The following is a 21670-nucleotide window of genomic DNA, read 5'->3' as shown; positions in this document are numbered from 1 at the left end:
TTTGGAACTGAATCTCTGATCCGAGATCTGCTTAAAAAAACCTGGAAAAGCCTCTGGATTCAGCTGCCCAGGAGATGGAAATGGGATCACGGTCAGGACAAAGGTCCCGGCCCCAAGTCCAGGTGGGGCCACCTCGGTTTGGGCTCTTCAGTCTCCAAAAGGGGAATTTCCTGTGGCTTTTCCAAGGGCTGGGAAAACAATTCTGCCTGAGGATGTTCCCAGGGCTGGATCCCCTCCGGAGCCAGGCTGGGAGAGCTGGGAATGTTCCCCTGGAGAAGGGAGGAATCCAGGGAGAGCTCAGAGCCCCTTGCAGGGCCTGAAGGGGCTCCAGGAGAGCGGGAGAGGGACTGGGGACAAGGGCTGGAGGGACAGGACCCAGGGAACGGCTTCCCAGTGGGAAAGGGGAGATTGAAATGGGATCTTGGGAAGGAATGAGGGTGGGGAGGGGCTGGGCTGGAATTCCCAGAGCAGCTGTGGCTGCCCCTGGATCCCTGGAAGTGCCCAAGGCCGGCTTGGAGCCCCCTGGGATAGGGGAGGTGTCCCTGGCCATGGCAGGGGCGGGATGGGATCGATGGGATCCGAGGTCCTTCCCCCCCACCCACATTCCGTGTGTGGACACGGAGCACATATCGCATCTTTTGGGACGGCCTCGATCCCAAATCCTTGTCCCTGCTCCCACCTCCAGCAATAACTCGGCACTTGGAGGGGAAAAGGGACAGCCTGGATTTGGGGCTGGCACCCATTTATGGACAAGCTTTTGCTTTTCCAGCTGCTGGATGATCCCACGGCCCATTCCCAGCATCCCGAGTATCCCAGGCCATCATCCTCGCTATTTCCAACAGCTGGGAATTGTTCCCTCTTTATTTCAAGAGCTCCTTCTCCTCGGGATGCCCCAGGAGATTCCCAGGCTGCGAAGCGTCCGCTCCGATCGGAGCCTCAGCTCCTTCCCCGGGGTGATCCCGGTTCTCCCGCCGAGCATTCCCTGGAGCAGACACTTGTCGTTCTCTGCACGTCTGATCCCGGCGAGCCGGGGCACAAACACGGAGGCCAGAAGGGCACTGTGGTTATTTATATCCCTATCCACACATGTATTTATATTTCCTTTTTTTTTTTTTTTTTTGGGAATTCTGGCTTCAAACGGGACCCAAACTCTCATTTTTGGGGTTTTTGGAGCCAATCTCCGCTCACCTTTTTACCCCTTTTGAGCTATTTGGGGGTTTTTTTGGGATTGTGGATTTGGGATGGCAGCTGGAAGGAACTCAGGATTTGGCTCTGGATGGTGGCAGCTCCCATGGAATCAGTGGGAAAGGCTTCCCACCCCAAACCTTCCCTCTGACCCCTTCCTTTGGGACCGGTGGGATTCTGCCAAACCAACCCCCCAGGAGGGGTCACACCATTCCCGTTCTCCAGGATTTGGGAAGCAGCGACACGGGAATGTGCCTTGAGGTGACCAGAACAGGAAAATGTGGGAATTTAAGCAGGAAAAATCCCATTCCAAAGCATGTGGAGCTTTGGGACGTGGCATGGCCGCAGGGGGTGGGAGGAGGGTGGGAACGGCTGGAAAAGCTGCTCCTCACAGATGGTACCGGGCAGGATTTGGGGGAAAAAGGATCATTTTTGTCAATCTGCTTTCAGTTGTTCCTGGATCCACCTCTTTGCCCATTCCTTGAATTCCATCCGGAGTCGTGGCTTGAACATGGGTGGGTTCATCTCCGAGATAAACAGGGATTTATCCAGGTTTATCCAGAATGATTGGATCTTCCCAGAGCCACTTTGGAGCCCGGAGAGTCCGGAAGCTCCGGAAGTCGTCCCTGCTTTATTCCCAGAGCTCTCTGTGCTCAGTGGGGTCTGAGGTTCAGCTTTTGGGAATAAATGAGCAATTCCTTGGTCTGCGCAAATCCGCCGAGCGCTTCCATGTTCATCCCTTGTTTCTCCATCGTTCATCCCTCATTTCTCCATCGTTCATCTCTCGTTTCTCTGGAGTTCATCCCTTGTTTCTCCATCGTTCATCCCTTGTTTCTCCATCGTTCATCCCTCATTTCTCCAACGTTCATCCCTCATTTCTCCATCGTTCATCCCTCATTTCTCCATTGTTCATCCCTTGTTTCTCCCACGTTCATCCCTCATTTCGCCATCGTTCATCTCTCGTTTCTCTGGAGTTCATCCCTCGTTTCTCCATCGTTCATCCCTTGTTTCTCCATCGTTCATCCCTCATTTCTCCAACGTTCATCTCTCATTTCTCCAACGTTCATCCCTCATTTCTCCATCGTTTATCCCTCGTTTCTCCATCGTTTATCCCTCATTTCTCCATCATTCATTCCTCATTTCTCCATTGTTCATCCCTCATTTCTCCATCATTCATCTCTCATTTCTCTGGAGTTCATCCCTCGTTTCTCCATTGTTTACCCCTCATTTCTCTGGAGTTCATCCCTCCTTTATCCAACATTCATCCCTCATTTCTCTGGAGTTCATCCCTCATTTCTCCATTGTTCATCCCTCATTCCTCCAGAGTTCATCCCTCATTTCTCCTGCAGTGACTCCATTTAGGAGCCCAATTTCCACACCACAAGCAAGAACTCAGAGCAGCAGCCAGGAGCAAATTCCCCCCAAACTGTCCCCGAATTTGTGGCTTTGTTCCCAACAAGCCGAGTTTATCCACTTGGGGTTTTATTTTCCTTTTTCCCTCACTCTGGGTGTGTGTTCATCCACTGGACAAGTCCAGGGAAAATCATCCATCGGAACAGGACTGAAACATTCCACAGATCCATGCACACGTCACAAACTTCATGGTTTTTGCAAAGGAAAAAAAATTCCCTGATTAAAACAAAATCCAGGAGCTGGAAGGGAATCACCTCAACCGTCAGGGTGAAACCAGCCCTGCAGAATTCCCGATCTCCCTCCAATCCTCATTTTTGGGATGGAATCCATTTCCAGGGGGTGAGAATCGCTTCAGGGTGGGCTCTCCTTTTCCAGAGCTCCATGGCATTCCAGAGTCCATCCAAGAGGAATCACCTTGGGGCTTCCAGGGAATCACAGGGATTCCTTGTGGTGGTTGAGGAACAGCAACCAAAGCCCGGCTCAGCTCCGAGATCCCTTGGGAGATCCTTCAGGAGATCCTTCGGGAGATCCCTCGGGAGATCCCTCAGGAGATCCTTCAGGAGATCCTTCAGGAGATCCTGCAGTAGATCCTTCAGTAGATCCTTTGGGAGCGCCCTGCTCCGATCTGTGGGTTTGGAGCAGGAGACCTCGGAGCAGCGGGGTGTGGGTGCCAGCGATGATCCAAGACCGTGCGGGAAGTCCTGGATCTGTGCTGTGGCCGATGATTCCCCATGGAGCTGGAAAGAGCCATTTTGCTGAATTTTGGGATTCAATATTCCCCTGGATATCCAACGGGGAGAATGAAATTAAGGATGGGAGGAGGGAAGTGCAGGATGGGGTCGTTTTCCCGTGGGTGGGATGCACTGGGAGATCCCTCCTGCCTCGCAGAGAGCATGGAAGCACCGGCCAGTGTTGGAATTCCGGAGAAAAACCCGGCTCTGTGCCGTTCCTGCATCCCCTCCATCTGCCCGGCAGCGAGGCGGGGCCAGCCAAACATTCCCGGCGGCCGGCCCCGTAACGGAACACTCAGAACTCATCCCAAGGTTTTGCTGCCGGGCTCTCCCAAGGAAAAGGACAGGAAAACAGCACGTGAAACGGTGGCACGGCACGAGCAGGGCGGTGACGCTGAGGTGGCACCCAGGGGACGAGGACGTCCCTAGGTGAGGGTGTTGGAGTAGAAGCTGAGGCTCTCGGAGACCGTCTTGGAGTCGCTGCGGGAGGAGCCATTGGAGGTCATGTCCAGGGAGAGCCGCTTGGCCCGGCCGGGCTCGTCGGGGTCGTCGTCGGCCGCGCCGAGCGCCGAGGCCACGGTGGTGGTGTCCATCCTGCTGACCTTGGACACCGAGCTCTGCGTGTGCAGGAACCGCGCCGAGCGCAGCTCCAGCCCCTCGTACTCCCCGGCGCTGACCCACGGGCACCAGCGGAACGCGTGCTTGAATCCCAGCCGGAACCTGCGGGACCGGGAGGGGGAGAGACGTGGAGGTGGAAAAAGGAATGGGATGGAGGTGGCCAAAGGAACGGGATGGAGGTGGAACAAGGAATGGGATGGAGGTGGCCAAAGGAATAGGATGGAGGTGGAGAAAGGAATGGGATGGAGGTGGAACAAGGAATGGGATGGAGGTGGCCAAAGGAATGGGATGGAGGTGGCCAAAGGAATGGGATGGAGGTGGAACAAGGAATGGGATGGAGGTGGCCAAAGGAATGGGATGGAGGTGGAACAAGGAATGGGATGGAGGTGGAACAAGGAATGGGATGGAGGTGGCCAAAGGAATGAGGAATGACATGGAGATGGACATGGCCAAAGGAACAGGATGGAGGTGGAACAAGGAATGGGATAGAGGTGGCCAAAGGAATGGGATGGAGGTGGCCAGAGGAATGAGGAATGACATGGAGATGGACATGGCCAAAGGAATGGGATGGAGGTGGAACAAGGAATGGGATGGACATGGCCAAAGGAAGAGGGAGATAAAGCTGAGCTTTGCTAAACATGACAAAATTGTGATTTTTCACTGAGGGGAGGAACAACCCTCTGAGAAATCCCAATTATGAGTTGCTTCGATTGATGTTTTCCCTCCAAATCCCCAGGGATTAGGAAAGACTTCAGGTGAGGATTGTGCCAATCCCGCATCTGCTGGACGTGGCAGAGGGCAGGACAGAACCATCCCGAAAAAACCCCATCCAGCCCTCTCCTCATCTCCCACATCCCCACATTCCCATCATCCCGAGGCACTCCCGGAGCCTCCCGCTGCCCACCTGTCGTTGAGGCAGCAGTAGATGATGGGGTTGTACATGGTGGAGCTCATGGCCAGCCACATGACGGCCAGGTAGACCTGCTGGATGAACCTCTGCAGGTACCACTCGGGCCGCAGGTACTGCAGCGTGAAGTACACGTGGTAGGGCAGCCAGCAGAGCGCGAAGGTGCACACCACGATGATCATCATCTTCACCACCTGGAATGGGGGGAGAACGCTGCAGCAGCCATTCCACCCTGCGGAACGGCCTTTCCAACCGGGAACGCGGGGTCAGCATCTGGATTGAACCACATTTGATGTCTCCTCCATCTTCAACCCATCCATCGGTCATTCCACACTGTTCGGCCTTGGAGACCTTTCCAAAATCCTGGTTGAACTACTTTTGTGGAGGAGGTGTCCTAAACCCATCCAGCAGCCATTTCACCCTCTGGAATGGCCTTTCCAACCAGGAATGTGCGGTCAACGCCTTGGTTGAACTGTGTTTGTGGAGGAGATGTCCACAGGACTCTGCTCCATCTTCAACCCACCCACTGGTCGTTCCACCCTCTGGAATGGCCTTTCCAACCAGGAATGTGTGGTCAACGTCTTGGTTGAACCACTTTTGTGAAGATGTCCACTCTGCTCCATCTTCAACCACCAAGTCCTCACCTGCTCCCACTCCTAATGAAGGGTTTGGGGCTGGGATTGGCCATGGATTGTGGATCCAGCCATGCCCGGAATTCCTTACCTTCTGCTTCTCTGAGACCTGGATTGGACAGGAGTTATGGATCTATCCACACTCGGAATTCCTTACCTTCCATGTAGCCGATTCCTGCTCGTGGTTGGGATTGGCCAGGAATTCTGGATCCAGCCCCTCCCAGAATTCCTCACCTTGTGGAGATTGGCCAAGAATTCTGGATCCAGCCCCTCCCAGAATTTCTTACCTTGAGCTTGGCCATGACCTTCTCATGGTTGGGATTGGATGGGAATTCTGAATCCAGCCACGCCCAGAATTCCTGACCTTACTCTTGTCCGAGACCTGCTCGTGGTTGGGATTGGCCAGGAATTCTGGATCCACCTGTGCCCGGAATTCCTCACCTTGTGGAGATTGGCCAGGAATTCTGGACCCACCTGTGCCTGGAATTCCTCACCTTGTGGAGATTGGCCAGGAATTCTGGATCCACCTGTGCCCAGAATTCCTCACCTTGTGGAGATAGGCCAGGAATTCTGGATCCGTCCACTCCTGGAATTCCTCACCTTTTGGAGATTGGCCAGGAATTCTGGATCCACCTGTGCCCGGAATTCCTCACCTTGTGGAGATTGGCCAGGAACTCTGGATCCGGCCCCTGCCGGAATTCCTCACCTTGTGGAGATTGGCCAGGAACTCTGGATCCGGCCCCTGCCGGAATTCCTCACCTTGCGCTTGGCCAACACCTGCTCGTGGTTAGGATCGGATTGGAATTCTGGATCCATCCACTCCCAGAATTCCTCACCTTCCTCTTGGCCGACACCTGCTCGTGGTAGCGGTCGGAGGAGTCCCCGGGGATCTCGCTGGCCCAGAGCGTGCGGCCGACGGCGGCGTAGGCGCAGCCGATCACCAGCAGCGGCAGCAGGTACAGCAGGACGGTCGTGGAGAAGTGGTACCTGGGAAAAACGGGATCATCCCTGAGCATCTCCCGTCCCCCTCTTCCGAACTGAGCTCGGAGGGGAAGAGCCGCGCTCGGAAAGAGAGGATTCGGCGCAATTCCCGCATAATTCCTGCACCGGGAATTGCCGGGCTGGGGAGGATTCCCGGGTTTCACCCCAATCTTCTCCCGTTATCCAGGTTCGCCCCCATTACAGATCCCTCCCCACCCCGTTTGGGATAAAACCTCTGGAGACTCATCCTGCTCCTGGTGATTTGGGGGGACAAGTGGAAAAAACCCTCCTGGAATGGGATGTAGTCAGGGAAATTCCTGGGAATTTCCTCAGGGAAGGAATTTTTAGCTGAGCTGAGTTTCTCCTCTCACTCCTCCTCTCTTCACATCCCACATTATCCTGGGGATGGATGCGGGCTCTGCTCCCAACTTTTAGTTGCCAGAAACGTGGGATTTTGGATTAGGAAAGGATGGGAATATTGAGAAGGAATAAAGGATTTTCCTGCGGAGCAAACACCGGGAATGGGATGCAGCTCCCAAAAATCCTGGGCTCAGGTGGCACCAGCCACGACCCCGGTTCCCAAAAGGAGCCAAATCCTTGGAGCTTTACTCAAACCCGGCCGGGAATTCCGCAGCCGGATCCGCTCTCCGGGCTCAGGGAAAGGGCCGGATCCTGGGGCTCCTCGTGTCATGGATAAACAAATCCCAAATCCAGCGGGAGGCTCCGCATGGAAGCGGCAGCGCAGGCCCGAGGCTGTTCTGCCGTGAGCTGGGGAGCCGTGGCGGGATCGGGAGCACTGCGAATGCACTGGGAGCACTGGGAATGCCATGGGAGCACTGGGAATGCAGGGGGAATACTGGGAATGCACTGGGAGCACTGGGAATGCCATGGGAGCACTGGGAATGCACTGGGAGTACTGGGAATGCACTGGGAGCACTGGGAATGCCATGGGAGCACTGGGAATGCAGGGGGAGCACTGGGAATGCAGGGGGAGCGCTGGGAATGCAGGGGGAATACTGGGAATGCCATGGGAGCGCTGGGAATGCCATGGGAGCGCTGGGAACGCTGTGGGAGCACTGGGAGCACTGGGAATGCAGGGGGAGCACTGGGATTGCTGTGGGAGTGCTGGGATTGCTGTGGGAGCACTGGGAATACAGGGGGAGCACTGGGAATGCACTGGGAGCACTGGGAACGCTGTGGAACTCTGGGAATGCCGTGGATCCGTGAGGATTTCTGTCAAAAAGGAGTTGATCTAAAAGGAACTGCCGTCATTCCGGGTTTATCCCGCAGGAGGGGACAGAGGCTCTGGCCATGCAGAAAATCCTGGAAAATCCTGGAAAACCCTCTCTTCCCTAAAAACTGAGCCCACGAACATGGCTGGTGCCTGCCTGGAAAACTTCCCAAATGCTGCCGGCTTAGCGGGAATTCTGTTCCCAAGGCCTTGGGGGTCCCTGCGTGGATTTCTGGGCTCCGATCCAAGGTTTTGCATCTTCCCGAGGCCGATCCAGGCCCTGCAGCCGCTCCCAGCTCTGGAATCACTCATCTTCCCGGGAGCTCGGATTGAATCACAGCTCCAGAGGGTACGGAGCGGCTCCGGGAATTCTCCCGCAGGGAATGGGGCTGGCCCCAGCCCCGCCGCAATCTCATTTTCCCCGGCCCTAATTCCATTTGGGATGGGGTTTGCGGGGCCGGATTTCATTTCGCTCCTTCCAGAGGCGTCTCCGCGGCTCCGGAGGAGGATTTTGTTGCGGTTCCCATGGAATTCAGGATCCTGGGAGCCCTGCAGGAATGTCTGGAGGAGCTGCGGGATAACGTCAGCAGCACAGACCCCTCATTTCCAGGGGAGTCTGGGCCTGGAGAGCCGTTCCAGACAGCTCCAGGAATTCTTTTGGGATCCCAGGCGTGGAAAAGCACTGGAATTATTCGTGTGTTGTTCTGCCTGAAGGATTCCCGGGATCGGAGCACTCAGGGAAAGCTGGGGTTTAAAACGGAAAGGTTTTCAGGGATTTAGGATCTGGTGTAGGATGGAGGATCCCGGAGGAATCGTGGGATGCTGGAGGACAGAGCTGCCTCCTCCTTTTCCCCGGCAGATCCTGGGAATGCTGGCACAGGAGGGACATTCCCAGGGGCTCCGATCTCCCCGGGGTGGCCTCTCCCTTCCCTGAACAACCCCGCTGGAATTGGGATGGATCAGGAATCCCTGTGGGAAGCAGGGATCGACAGCTGGATCAAATCCCATGGAATTACCGGCTCCGGCTGCTGGCACAGTGGGGAAAACAGGGATGTTTTCCAGGGAAAACCAGCTCTGTGCTCCCCAGAGGTTTTCCAAGGGCATTCCCGCCTCCAGAGGTGTTGGAATTCTCCTGTTTTCCCTGGGAACTGGGAAAAGGATGGGATATTTTTCCTCCCGGCGCTGCAGACGGAGCAGCTGCCCCCGGAGCCTTCCCGGAATAACCGCTCCGAGCCCATGGAGCGCGAGAGGCTGGAGTGACGCCTCTGGAATGACCCCAACACCTGTCCTGGAGTTATTTAGGGCCGGAAAATCCCATCCCGAGCTCCACCAGGCTCCGCTCGGGGAGATCCCGAGGCTTGGAGCTGTGAATTCCTCCCAATCCCCAAATTCTTTGGGATCTGGCCATCCCAAGGCTGCCGGGGATCTGCTTTCCCAGCTTTCCTGGCTGCCCCGGGATGCGAATCCCTCGTGGCTTTAACGACGGTGTTTTCCTCTTGGATTTGGAAAAGCCACCGGAACGATCCGCCCCAAGCGGGCAGTGCCTGGGAATCACGGAATATTCCAGGCTGGAAGGGATCCCCAAGGATGGAATGAGGTTGGGAAACCCCCCCGGAGCCCTCCGGCCCCGGCTCCGGCGGTGCCAGGCCAGGAATGAGGTGATGGATGGCAGCAGGGAGCCACCGGCACCTGCCACGCTCGCCTTGGACGCCCGCCCTGGCTCCGGCGGGATTCCACGGCAGAATTCCACGGCAGAATTCCACAGCAGAATTCCACAGCCCCACTTCCTCCATCCTCAGGGCTGGAGATGGCAAATTCCCTTTTGATTCCCTATTTTATTCCCTTTTTAATTCTCTTTTTAGTTCCTTGTTTATTCCCTTGTTTATTCCCTTTTTTATTCCATTTTTTGGTTCTCTATTTTATTCCCTTTTGATTCCCTGTTTATTTCTTTTTTTATTCCCTATTTTATTCCCTGTTTATTCCCTTTTGAGTCCTTGTTTATTCCCTACTTATTCCCTTTTGATTCCTTGTTTATTCCCTATTTTATTCCCTATTTTATTCCCTGTTTATTCCCTTTTGAGTCCTTGTTTGTTCCCTACTTATTCCCTTTTGATTCCCTGTTTATTCCCTATTTTATTCCCTTTTTTATTCCCTATTTTATTCCCTTGCTTATTCCCTTTTTTATTCCCTATTTTATTCCCTTTTGATTCCCTTGTTTATTCCCTTTTTTATTCCCTATTTTATTCCCTATTTATTCCCTTTTGATTCCCTGTTTATTCCCTTTTTTATTCCCTTTTTATTCCCTATTTATTCCTTGTTTATTCCCTATTTTAATCCCTATTTTATTCCCTATTTATTCCCTATTTTATTCCCTTTTGGATCCCCTTTGTTATTCCCTTTTTTATTCCCTCCCTCTCCCTTTTTTCCTCAATTCCTGCCATTTCACTCCCCTCGGATTTCCAAGACCGAACCATTCCCAGACCCTTTGGAAATTCCCGGAGTTTCCTTCCAGGAAGGGATTCGATTCCAGCCGAGGCCTCCCAGCCGTTCTTGACACTCCAGCTTCAAGTTTCGGGGTGAATTTGGGGATATTTGGAGTGGATAAATCCCCAAACTGGGATTTTTCCGTTATCCCTCACCCAGGATATTCCCGGGAAATCTGGATTTTCCTCTCGCAGGAATAACTCTGCCCCAGGAGGCTTCGAGGGACACGAAAAGGGCTGTGATCCCCCGGGGCAGAGCAAATCCCATTCCCAGAGCCCAAACACGGAATGTCCGCGGTTGGACACGGGATTCCCGGGAGGAGGAGGATCCGGGGGGGGCAGGGAGCACTGGGACAATGTTTGGATCATGGAGAGCATGGAATTCACCTGGAAAAGTGACTGTGCCCCAGGGAGAGCCGGGGGGAGCCGGTGCTGCCCTGAGCCCTCACTGGGTAAGGGAGGGATTCCCTATCCCGAGGGATTCCCACCTTTCCTTTCCTTTCCTTTCTCCTTTCCTTTCCTTTCTCCTTTCCTTTCCTTTCTCCTTTCCTTTCCTTTCTCCTTTCCTTTCCTTTCTCCTTTTTCCTTTTTCCTTTTTCCTTTCCTTTCTCCTTTTTCCTTTTTCCTTTCCTTTCCTTCCCTTTCCTTCCCTTTTCCCTTTTCCCCTTTCCTTTCCCCTTTCCTTTCCCCTTTCCTTTCCCCTTTCCTTTCCCCTTTCCTTTCCCCTTTCCCCAATTCCCTTTCCCCCTTTCCCCAATTCCCTTTTCCCCTTTCCCTCTCTCCACTTTTCTCTCATTCCCACCATTTTCCCCCAGATTTCTCTCCTCTCCCAGCCCGTTCCCACTCACGTTTTTCCGGATGCGGCGCTGCCGGGCTCCGGCCACTCCACGAGGCACACGAGGCGTCCCGGGAGCTCGGCGGTGACGGAGAAATATCCCTGGGGAAAGGCGAGCAGGAAGGCCAGGAGCCAGATGAGGCCGATGACCGCCTTGGTGGCCGTGGCCGAGAGGCGCGGCCGGAGCGGGTGGATGATGGCCACGTACCTGCGGCGCGGGAAAAGCGGGAATCAGGGCTGGGAAATGCCAGTGTTCCAGCTCTGGGAGCTGGATGGGATGGGGTCCATAGGATGGGATCCATAGAGTGGGATGGGATCCATAGAATGGGATGGGATCTGTGGGATAAGATGGGATCCATGGGATGGGATTGATGGGATGGGATCGATGGGATCGATGGGATGGGATCCATAGGCTGGGATGGGATCTGTGGGATGGGATCCGTGGGATGGGATCCGTGGGATGGGATCTGTGGGATTGGATGGGATCCATGGGATGGGATCTGTGGGATGGGATCCATAGGATGGGATGGATGGGATTGATGGGATGGGATAGGATGGGATCAATGGGATGGGATCCATAGGATGGGATGGGATCCATGGGATGGGATGGGATTGATGGGATGGGATCCATGGGATTGATGGGATGGGATCCATGGGATCAATGGGATCTATGGGATGGGATGGGATCCATGGGATGGGATGGGATGGGAATGGGATCAATGGAATGGGATCCATGGGATGGGATCCATGGGATGGGAATGGGATCAGTGGGATGGGATGGGATGGGATGGAATCCATGGAATGGGATACAATGGAATGGGATCAATGGGATGGGATCAATGGGATCAATGGGATCCATGGGATGGGAATGGGATCAGTGGGATGGGAATGGGGTCAGTGGGATGGGAATGGGATTAATGGGATGGGATCAATGGGATCCATGGGATGGGATGGGATCCATGGGATGGGATGGGATCCATGGAATGGGATCAATGGAATGACCCATTCCAGGATCCTATTCCAGGTTTATGAGCCCCCCAATTCCCCCCAAACCCGGCTAAATCCGAACTTTCCTGCCCTTGGGAGCCACCCAAGCACTCCTACTCCATCCCAGTTCCACCTTTACCACCCAGGGAATTCCAAACGCTCTCCTCTTCCCGTAGGAAAAGTGGGGGAAATGGGGATTTGATTTGGATGGATCCCGGGGGGGCTTTAATTCCGTGGGAATTAATGCCATGGGATCAGGGCCTGGGATCAGTGACTCCTTCCCGAGCCATTCCTGTCTCCATCCCCGGTCCCGCCTTCCCGAGCCCAGCTGGGAAATCCACGCTCCGATCCCGCTCCCCGCTGGGTTCCCAGCAGCTTCCTGGGCTTTTGGTGGCGTTTCCGTGATGCTGGAATTTTTTTTGGGAATTCACAAAGCTGCTTCGCTCCTCCGGCCCCAATCCCTGCCTTTCCTTCACTTCCCCGATGCTCCCGAATATTCCAAATTCTGGGATTCCACAACACCAGGAGCAGATCAAAGCCCTGCCCTGCCAAGCCCAGATGTCCTTTAAGCCAGGCTTAAAGAAAAGCCCGGCCTGGTGCCCCGTGTTAATCATTAATTAATTAATTAACTGCTAAAATTTGTCCTCTCTGGAGGGTTCTTCCTGCAAAAATCACCTCCTGGGAAAAGCAGGGAATGGGAATGAGCTGGAAAGTATTCCCGATATCCAGCCTGGGATTTCAGTTTCCCGAGCGGATTTTTCTGCTAAAAACGTGGGATTTGGGGGTGGGGATGGCTGCAGGACTGGGAATTTCGGGAGCTGTGGTGAGGGAGGGAAGTTTGGAGATCCCAGATTTTCCCCATGGAGCTTGTTCCTGGCAACTTCATGGATTTCAGGGCACCTGGGATAATTGGATAACCCAGCCGGAACTGGAAAAAAAAAGGGAATATCGATATTAACAAAAATACAGATAATAAATAACGGCGATCCCGGTGGGATTCCTGCTGGAGTCCGGAGAGGGAATTTTTAACGAGCAGCTTTATCTGGGAATTGCAGGAGCTTATTCCCACTCCAAATTCCAGCTGCTTCAAAAAGAAACTCTGCAGAAAAAGGGGGAATTTTTTTTCCGGTCCCACATCCCAAATTCTCCCGGATTTGCTCCCTTGGAAGGATTTTGGCTGGATTCCCTCCGAGTTTTGGGATCAGAGAGGAGATTTTCCCCCGTTCTGCCCCCTGGGCTGCATTCCTGGGTATTTATCCTCATGGGAATTTCCTCCTCCATCCGTTTGCGGGAGGCTGGGGATTCCCAGTGAGAGAGGGAACGCCAGCGTTATCCTGGGATGCTCCATGGAAATCCCGACTTAGGGAAGGCCAGAGTTGGGATTTTATTCCGAGTGCGGCTGGAAATCAGCGTGGGCACCGCTGCTTTTCCCGGAAAATCGGGAAAAAATGGATTTCTTGCCTGTTTTCCAAGAGAACCCGTTCCCAGGGGGAGCCGGGAGCCAGGAAGGGACATCGGAAGTGCTCTGGCACTGACGCATCCCGAACAAAGGACGGGGCAGGAATTCGGGAGCCGAGGGAGCTGCTGGGCCCTGAATTCTTCAGGATTTTGTTGAGCTGCTCCAGTGCCAGCCCCAATCCCGAATTTCCTGCGATTGTTGGGAGTGTTCGGAACAACTTCCCGTTGTTTTTGTTTTGTGCCCAGGCTGGAGCAGCTCCAGGGAAGGAGGGGATGGAGGAACTTCCAGCGAAAATCCTGCACAAATCCACGACGGATCCCGCAAAAAAAAAACCCCCACTGGGGGAATTCCCGGAGAAGCTGTGGATTCCCCTGGATCCCTGGAAGTGTCCCAGGCCAGGCCGGACAGGGCTTGGAGCATCCTGAGATGGTGGGAGGTGGCACTGGATGGGATTTGAGGTCCCTTTCCACCCATTCCAGGATTCCCAGATTTTATGGATCAAACCACAATCCCCACTTGCTCCATGGTGGCTTTTCCAAGTTTTTCCAAGGCCATTCCATATCCTCTGGCAGAGATGTCTCAGGAACTGCCTGCGGCGAGCGGGGATGCAGAGGACTGGGGGAGAATCCCGCTCATCCCAGCCCTCGCTCCGGATCCCATCGCTCTGCCGGACTTTGGGAACGTGAGGCTCATTCCATGCTGTCTCCCTGAGTTTTGGTGGAAATCGGGAATTCCAGCCCCATCCCGGCTGTGGCTGAAACCCCAACCCGGCCCTGCCGCTCCCAATCCCGTCTCTGGCTCTCCCTGTTCACAATCCCATTCCCATCTCTCCTGGTTCCCAATCCCAAATTTCTGCTCTCCCCGTTCCCAATCCCATTCTCAGCTCTCCCGATTCCCAATCCCATTCCCAGCTCTCCCTGTTCCCAATCCCATTCTCTGCTCTCCCTGTTCCCAATCCCCATTCCCAACTCTCCCTGTTCCCAATCTCATTCTCTGCTCTCCCTGTTCCCAATCCCCATTCCCAGCTCTCCCCGTTCCCAATCCCAGTTCCCGCTCTCCCTGTTCCCAATCCCATTCCCAGCTCTCCCCGTTCCCAATCCCATTCTCTGCTCTCCCTGTTCCCAATCCCCATTCCCAGCTCTCCCCGTTCCCAATCCCATTCCCAGCTCTCCCCGTTCCCAATCCCAGTTCCCACTCTCCCTGTTCCCAATTCCATTCCCAGCTCTCCCTGTTCCCAATTCCATTCCCAGCTCTCCCTGTTCCCAATCCCATTCCCAGCTCTCCCCGTTCCCAATCCCAGTTCCTGCTCTCCCTGTTCCCACAGATCCTCCTGCTGCCGGCCGGGAGCGATTCCTCCCTTCCAGGCTCCTGGAACAAATTCCTGCTTTTCCTGCGTTTCAGCTGCCATTGTCAGGTCCCAGGCACAGGAAAAGGAGCAATTTTCCAGGGCTTGGAGGTGCCTGGAGGGGCTGAGGATGGGATTTGCCGCCTTCGCGATTCCCGGCTGGAATCTGGGATGCAGCCACTGGCTCCGAGCGCACGGAGGCTGCAGCTTCCAGGTGGGAGCCTGGATTTCTTTGGGAAAGCCGAGCCTCTCTTCAGGGTTTGCAGGTGCAGGAAGAATTTTTGGGAATGCCAATCTCCCCCCAAAAATCCAGCCCCAGCCTTCCAGATTTTCCTGTTTTACTCCAGCTTCCCTGGATTTGCCTTCCTGGTTATTTCAGGGTGGATCAAAGGCTGTAAATTCAATTATTAACCCCAAAAATAATCCCTGGAATTAATCCCAGCCCGAAAGGGCTTTTCCATCTGATCACAAAGATCCTCCTGGAGCAGCGCCAGCACCGCCATGGGAGAGGAGCTGGAAATATCCCGGTTTTTATTAATTATCACCTCAATTCCCTGCGCTCGCTCCCGGGGATTTTAGGGAGAGGATTTGGTGACAAAACCGACCCCGGAGCTGTTTTGAACGCCCGGGGAGCCTCATCCAACCCCGGCGCTGCTTCCCGCAGGGAATATGGGCAGGAAAAGCGTCCTCCCCGCCACGGATCCCCTGCCAAAATCCCCTTGATTCCCCGGGAACAGGGGCCGGGAGAGGCGGCGCAGAGCCCGGCCGCCTCCGGGAATGTCGCCTTGGAAAAACGCTCCGAGGGAGCGGCGGGGCTGCCCCAGAGCCGGGATTGGGGAATGTCAGCGAGGCCGAATTCCTGGGACAGGGAGCGCCAGGGGGAGGTCACAGCCCGGGGGCGCCGGGGGGTTCGGCGTCCCCCGAGCCCGGGGACAAAGGAGGGACAGCGGTGCCCGCTGGGATCCGGCTGGGCTCGGGATCACGGCCCGGGTGGGATCCGGGATCCGGCTGGGCTCGGGATCACGGCCCCGCTGGGATCCGGCTGGGCTCGGGATCACGGCCCGGGTGGGATCCGGGATCCGGCTGGGCTCGGGATCACGGCCCCGCTGGGATCCGGGATCCGGCTGGGCTCGGGATCACGGCCCCGCTGGGATCCGGGATCCGGCTGGGCTCGGGATCACGGCCCCGCTGGGATCCGGGATCCGGCTGGGCTCGGGATCACGGCCCCGCTGGGATCCGGGATCCGGCTGGGCTCGGGATCATGGCCCCGCTGGGATCCGGCTGGGCTCGGGATCACGGCCCCGGTGGGATCCGGCTGGGCTCGGGATCACGGCCCCGCTGGGGTCCGGGATCCGGCTGAGCTTTGGATCACGGCACAGCTCCAGTGGGATTTGGGATCCGGCTGAGCTTTGGATCACGGCCCCGGTGGGATCCGGCTGTGCCAGCAGATCCCAACAATCCGGCAGGAACCGGGCAGGGAAAACCCAACCCCGGCAGCCGAACCAGCAATCCCGGGCTCCGGCTTCTCCCGCTGGATCCGCCCCTGGAATCCCGGCGGGTTTTCCTTGGGACACCCCCCCAAGCCGGGATGCGCTTCCCAGCCCGAGCTGCTCCCAGACGCTCCGCAGACATTCCCAACGCAGCCCAGAACCGTGGAATGGCTCCTGGGATGGCGTGTCCGGCACAGGCGCGGGGTTTGGGAGGCGATGCCATTTTGTGCCTGAATTGGGGGTTTGGTTCGATCTGAGGGAAGGGAAGGGAAGGGAAGGGAAGGGAAGGGAAGGGAAGGGAAGGGAAGGGAAGGGAAGGGAAGGGAAGGGAAGGGAAGGGAAGGGAAGGGAAGGATCTGCAGAGGAGCTGGGAAGGCAGAGGCTTCTCCAAAGGAACCCCCAGGACCCTGCACCGACCGCCGGGGGGATCACGGAGCTGTTCCCGAGCTCCCAACGCTCCCACAGAATTCCCAAAGCCACCTGCAGCCGGGGCTGGGTTATTTTGAACCCCGAAACGACCTTTGCTTTAATTGTGGGGGAGCACAGACAGAGCCGAGCTCCACGCCCAGGCTCCGGCCACGGAGTGACCCCGGCCGCTCCGGCCACTCACCTGTCCAGCGCGATGGCCGTCATGGAGTAGATGCTGGCGAAGACGGCGGCGATGGGGAAGAAGTTGTGGAAGCGGCAGTAGGCCGGGCCGAAGTACCACTCGTTGTGCACGGCGTAGCTGAAGTTCACCACGGTGTTGAGCGCGGCCATGGAGGCCTCGGCGAAGGCCAGGTTCACCAGGAAGAAGTTGGTGACCGTGCGCATCCGCTTGTGCGCCAGGATGATCCACATGACCACCACGTTGCCCACCACGGCCACCACCACGATCAGGGCGTAAGCCACGGCCCACAGGGCCACCTGCCAGGGCGGCTGCACGAACGGGTTGGCCCAGGACTCGTTCAGGGAGGCGTTGAGGTGCTCCAGCTCCGCTTCCAGAGCCGGAGAGGCATCCATGGTCCCCGGAGACAGCACCGGGAATTTGGGGTGCGGGACCCTCCCAGGTCAGAGCTCAGCAAGATTGGGGCGCACAGTGAATTTGGGGTGTGGGGCCCTCCTGGGTCAGGGAGCGGCAGGATCAGGGCACAGCAAGATTGGGGTGCAGATCCTGCTGGGTCAGCTAATTTGGGAGGCAGATCCCTCCTGGTTTAGGGTGCAGAGGATCAGGGCACAGCAAATTTGGGGCACGCAGCGGCTTTGGGGTTCAGGGCCCCCCCTGGCTCAGCCGCTTTGGGGTGCAGGGCTCCCCCTGGCTCAGTGGCTTTGGGGTTCAGGGCCCCCCTGGCCCAGCAGCTTTGGGGTGCGTGCCTGCTCCAGGGTGTGGGCACCTCCCAGTTCGGGGGCAGCGGGGTCGGGGGCAGGGCTGCTCCAGAGCTCTCCTGGTTTGGGGTGTGAGACCTGTCTGGGTCAGGGTGCAGCTGGAGCCGGGAGTGCGGCCATGGCGCGGCTGGTTCGGGGTGCGGGTCCTTCCCGGTTCGGGCACGGCTGGATGGGGGTGCAGGGCTGGTTCGGGGTGCGGGTCCCTCCAGGCTCGGCTGCGGCTTCCCCAGGGTTCGGATTCCTCCCGGTTCGAGATGCGGCCGGTTCGGGTTGCGGATCCTGCCCGGTGCGGCACCAGAGCGGGATGCGGTTGCACCGGAGCAGGTGCGGATCCCTCCCGGTTCGGGATTCAGTCGGTTCAGGATGCGGATCCTCGCTCGCTTCGGGAAGCAGCCGGTTCGGGCTGCGGGTCCTCTCGGTACCTGATGCAGCAGGTTTGGGATGCAGATTCCCCCGGTTCGGGATTCAGTCGGTTCAGGGTGCGGATCCTCGCTCGGTTCGGGATGCGGATGCCCGGTTCGGGATGCGGATCCCCGGTTCGGGATGCCGATTCCCCCCGGTCCCTGATGCAGCCGGTTCAGGATGCAGATTTTCCGCTTCGGGATGCAGCCGGTTCGGGATTCAGCCGGTTCTGGATGCGGATTCCCCGGTTCGGGACGCCGCCGGCTCCCCCCGGTTCGGCAGCGGGCTCGGCGCGCAGCCGGTGCCGCGGACCCGACTGCGGCGGGCGAGGCACGAGCGGGGCTTTTATGGGCGGCGCGGGCGGTGCCAGAGCCCGGTGGGCAGAGCCGGCCCGGGGACAGCCCCCGGCCCCGGTCCCTCGGCCCCGTCCCCTCCCCCGCTCCCCCCGTCCCCTCCCCGTGCCCGGGGGGCTCCGCAGGCCCCGGAGCCGCCGCTCCCCGTTCCCAGCTGCCCCTTCCCGCTGGAAGCGGCTCTTCCACCTTTCCCGGCAACCCTCGATCCCAATTTTCCCTCCCCCACCCCCCATCCCCTCTCCCACCTCTTTTTCCCCCCCAAATCTCCCCGTGTGCTTTTGGGGGCCGGCTCCAAAACCAGCAGGAATTTTAGGATCCCGATAAAGGCAAAGCGCCGATATTTTATCGATCGTTTTTATGTTTATTGATCGCGAGGCTTCCCAGCCTCTCCCTGCGTGCTCTGAATCCCCAGGGAACAAAGCAAACCTTGGATTCCCCATGGAAAAGCTCTTCCCCCTCCGCCCCCTCCGCTTCCTTCCCCTCCGGACCGGACACTTCACCGCAGGGCCCTTCCCGCACCACGCGAACCCCAGAAGGGCTGGAAAATCCCGCTCCACGAGAAGCCCTCCTCTCCCGGCTGCTGGGATTTTCCCCTTCCCGCAGTTCGTATCCAGGGATTTTAACGCCGCTGCCACTGCCAGAACCATCCCGGCCCTGCCGCTCCTCCCTCGGGATGCGCCGCTGCCGCCGGGAATCGCCCGGGGAAGCCGCGCTCGCTCCTCCGGTTGGCCGGGAATGATCCCAAATCCCGGGCTGGCGGGAGAGGAGCCGCCCCCAGGTAAATCCGGGAGGGATTGGGGCTGGAAGGTGGGCGCGGGGAGGGAGCTGCTGGAATTCGGAGCCGTTTATCCCGAGGATGGATGCGGGAGGTTTATTCCAGCCGGGATCTCGGCGTTTCCAGCCGCTCCAGGGGGATCCAGGGAGCTCGGGGCCGAGCGCTCATCCCGGAGCTCCCGGAGCCCTCGATGGCAGCAGCGCTGGAAAATGCGGGAAGAGGGGAGGGAGAGCGGCCCGGAAAGCCGGGAATGGGAGCCGGGAATGCGGGCTGGGAATGGGAGCCGGGAATGGGAGCCGGGAATGGGGGCCGGGAATGGGAGCTGGGAATGGGAGCCGGGAATGGGGGCTGGGAATGGGAGCCGGGAATGGGAGCTGGGAATGGGGGCCGGGAATGGGAGTTGGGAAGGGGAGCCGGGAATGGGAGCCGGGAATGGGAGCCGGGAATGGGAGTTGGGAATGGGAGCCGGGAATGGGAGCTGGGAATGGGAGCTGGGAATGGGAGCCGGGAATGGGAGCTGGGAATGCGGGCCGGGAATGGGAGCCGGGAATGGGAGTTGGGAATGGGAGCCGGGAATGGGAGCCGGGAATGGGAGCTGGGAATGCGGGCCGGGAATGGGAGCCGGGAATGGGGGCCGGGAATGGGAGCTGGGAATGGGAGTTGGGAATGGGAGTTGGGAAGGGGAGCCGGGAAGGGGAGCTGGGAATGCGGGCCGGGAATGGGAGCCGGGAATGGGAGCCGGGAATGGGGGCCGGGAATGGGAGTTGGGAAGGGGAGCCGGGAAGGGGAGTTGGGAAGGGGAGCCGGGAAGGGGAGCCGGGAATGGGAGCCGGGAATGGGAGTTGGGAATGGGAGCCGGGAATGGGAGCCGGGAATGGGAGTTGGGAATGGGAGTTGGGAAGGGGAGTTGGGAAGGGGAGCCGGGAATGGGAGCTGGGAATGGGAGCTGGGAATGGGAGCCGGGAATGGGAGTTGGGAATGGGATTCCCAATCCCTCCGCCCCTTCCCACGATTTTGGGGCAGCGCCGTAAATCTGAGAAAGGCCGAAGCCCAATCCAGGGACGATTGGGAATCCCAAATGCTCGGAGCGAAGCCGTTCCCAGCAAATCCTTCCCCTTCCCTCCATCCCCGGCGGCTCCCGGAGCTCATCCCTCCCTCCTGCCTCAGTTTCCCGCTGGGAAAGCTCCTGGAGGAAAGATCCCGCTCTTCTTCCCAGTGCCAGGAATTGGGATTCCGGGTGGTTTCCCGGTTGGAGCAGGCCCTGGAAGGGGCATGGGAGTGTTGGTGTGGGAATTTGGGGAATTTGGAGGGGATTCCACCTTTTCTCTCCTTTGGAAGGGATTGAATTGAAAGGAAATCATTCAATCAATCAATCGATTGATCCAAGGGCCTCGCCAGCCCTTCCAGAGCCTTTTCCCGGCGTGTTTTCCACAGGGATGGGATCGTCTCCCGCTGTGGATTCCCCCCTGAGCCGGGGGGACACCAGACCCCCCCAAATCCCGCTGCTCCTGGAGGAAAATCCATCCTCATCCTCCAGGGAACCACCGGAGACGGGAATTCTCCATCCTCAGAGCTTCCGGCTCCTCCACCCAGCCTGGCCGAGGCCCCGGATCCCAAAAACCGGGAGTGAGCAACGCTGGGAGCAGCTTCAGCCTTTGCCCCCTCCCGGGATTGAAGCCGCAGCTCCCAAACCACCGGCAGCCCTTGGGATTGGGGTTTCCCTGGAATTTTGGCTGGGAAAAAAATCCCATGCAGGCGGCTCGGGCTGGGCTTTAAACCCGCAGCCGGGAGGGGTTTCCCAGGTTTTGGGGTCGTTAATCCCATTGTTTTCCTCCTCCTCCTCCTCCTCTTCCCGGGGCATTTTTGGGATTTGGAGCCTCCCATGCTTGGATTTGGGATTTGGAGCCTCCCCGCCCCCATCCCAAGCTGGGCAGGCGGGGGTTGTGCAGCAGGAAATTTGGGGGAGTTTTTCCTAAATCCGGGTTGGTTTTCGTGGGTTTTTAGCGGTCAGAGGGTGGAAGCTCCTCAGAGCATCCCAGGGTGGGATTTATCTCCCTGGGGATCCTGCCGGCATTCCTGGAGGGAAGAAAATATCCCGGGGATCTTAAGGACTTCAAGGATTTAATCCTGAAATATTTTGGGATGGGGTTTAAACCCTGCCTTGGAATTAACCCCCCCTCCCCCTCCCCAAATCCAAAGCTGCTGGAATCCCGGATTTCCCAAGGAGAGGAGGGAATTACCAGGATTACCCAAACCAGACCCCAAAACCGCCCCCAGCAACCCCAAATCCGCGGTTCCTTTGCTGCTGAGCAATTCCCGATGCCGGGATGGGGAAGGAAAATGCTGCTCCAGGAGGGATTTAGGGCAGGGATCCATCCCAAAATCCCGGTGCTGGCTCTGGGTTCCCTCCTGCCCCGGCTCAGGGAAGGATTTGCTGATTTAAGCCTGGTTTAATAAATTTTGTTTATTTTAAGACTA

At 57.5% G+C, this 21670-nt stretch overlaps 2 protein-coding genes across 3 annotated transcripts; one reads left to right on the top strand and one right to left on the bottom strand.

The window, feature by feature from the left end:
- Positions 1 to 1074: 1074 nt before the first annotated feature.
- Positions 1075 to 17320, bottom strand: TACR1 (tachykinin receptor 1). The gene is made up of 5 exons (XM_032092313.1): positions 16908 to 17320; positions 11030 to 11224; positions 6323 to 6473; positions 4852 to 5048; positions 1075 to 4049 (listed from the first exon to the last, which is right to left on the bottom strand). Exons 1-5 carry the CDS (start codon positions 17297 to 17299, stop codon positions 3755 to 3757), a joined length of 1230 nt encoding a protein of 409 aa, XP_031948204.1. The 5' UTR covers positions 17300 to 17320; the 3' UTR covers positions 1075 to 3754.
- On the top strand, positions 13878 to 21670 carry LOC116435746 (protein transport protein Sec31B-like). Of its 2 annotated transcripts, none has more exons than XR_004236841.1 (2): positions 13878 to 19195; positions 20627 to 21670. XR_004236841.1 is itself a non-coding variant. In XM_032092312.1 (2 exons), the coding sequence occupies exons 1-2, from the start codon at positions 18775 to 18777 to the stop codon at positions 21166 to 21168; spliced, it is 963 nt and encodes a 320-aa protein (XP_031948203.1). In that variant the 5' UTR covers positions 18508 to 18774; the 3' UTR covers positions 21169 to 21670. The 2 variants fall into 2 exon arrangements, 1 of the variants encoding a protein (XP_031948203.1); XM_032092312.1 differs by having other exon boundaries at positions 18508 to 19195.

Source organism: Corvus moneduloides, chromosome 27, assembly GCF_009650955.1.
Source record: "Corvus moneduloides isolate bCorMon1 chromosome 27, bCorMon1.pri, whole genome shotgun sequence".
NCBI classification, from domain to species: domain Eukaryota; kingdom Metazoa; phylum Chordata; class Aves; order Passeriformes; family Corvidae; genus Corvus; species Corvus moneduloides.
The sequence above is the reverse complement of the archived record's forward strand: the minus strand, read 5'-3'. Positions and strand labels throughout refer to the sequence as shown.

What these genes read in the sequence shown, in the direction of transcription:
- TACR1 (XM_032092313.1), bottom strand. Translation starts at nt 17,299, where the DNA reads ATGGATGCCTCTCCGGCTCTGGAAGCGGAGCTGGAGCACCTCAACGCC. An exon ending in AGCGCCGCATCCGGAAAAAC is followed by an intron (nt 6,474 to 11,029) that starts GTGAGTGGGAAC and finishes CGTTTTTCCCAG; the next exon opens with GTACCACTTCTCCACGACCG. An exon ending in TACTGCTGCCTCAACGACAG is followed by an intron (nt 4,050 to 4,851) that starts GTGGGCAGCGGG and finishes CCGGTCCCGCAG; the next exon opens with GTTCCGGCTGGGATTCAAGC.
- LOC116435746 (XM_032092312.1), top strand. Translation starts at nt 18,775, where the DNA reads ATGTTTATTGATCGCGAGGCTTCCCAGCCTCTCCCTGCGTGCTCTGAA. An exon ending in GGGAGAGGAGCCGCCCCCAG is followed by an intron (nt 19,196 to 20,626) that starts GTAAATCCGGGA and finishes TGTTTTCCACAG; the next exon opens with GGATGGGATCGTCTCCCGCT.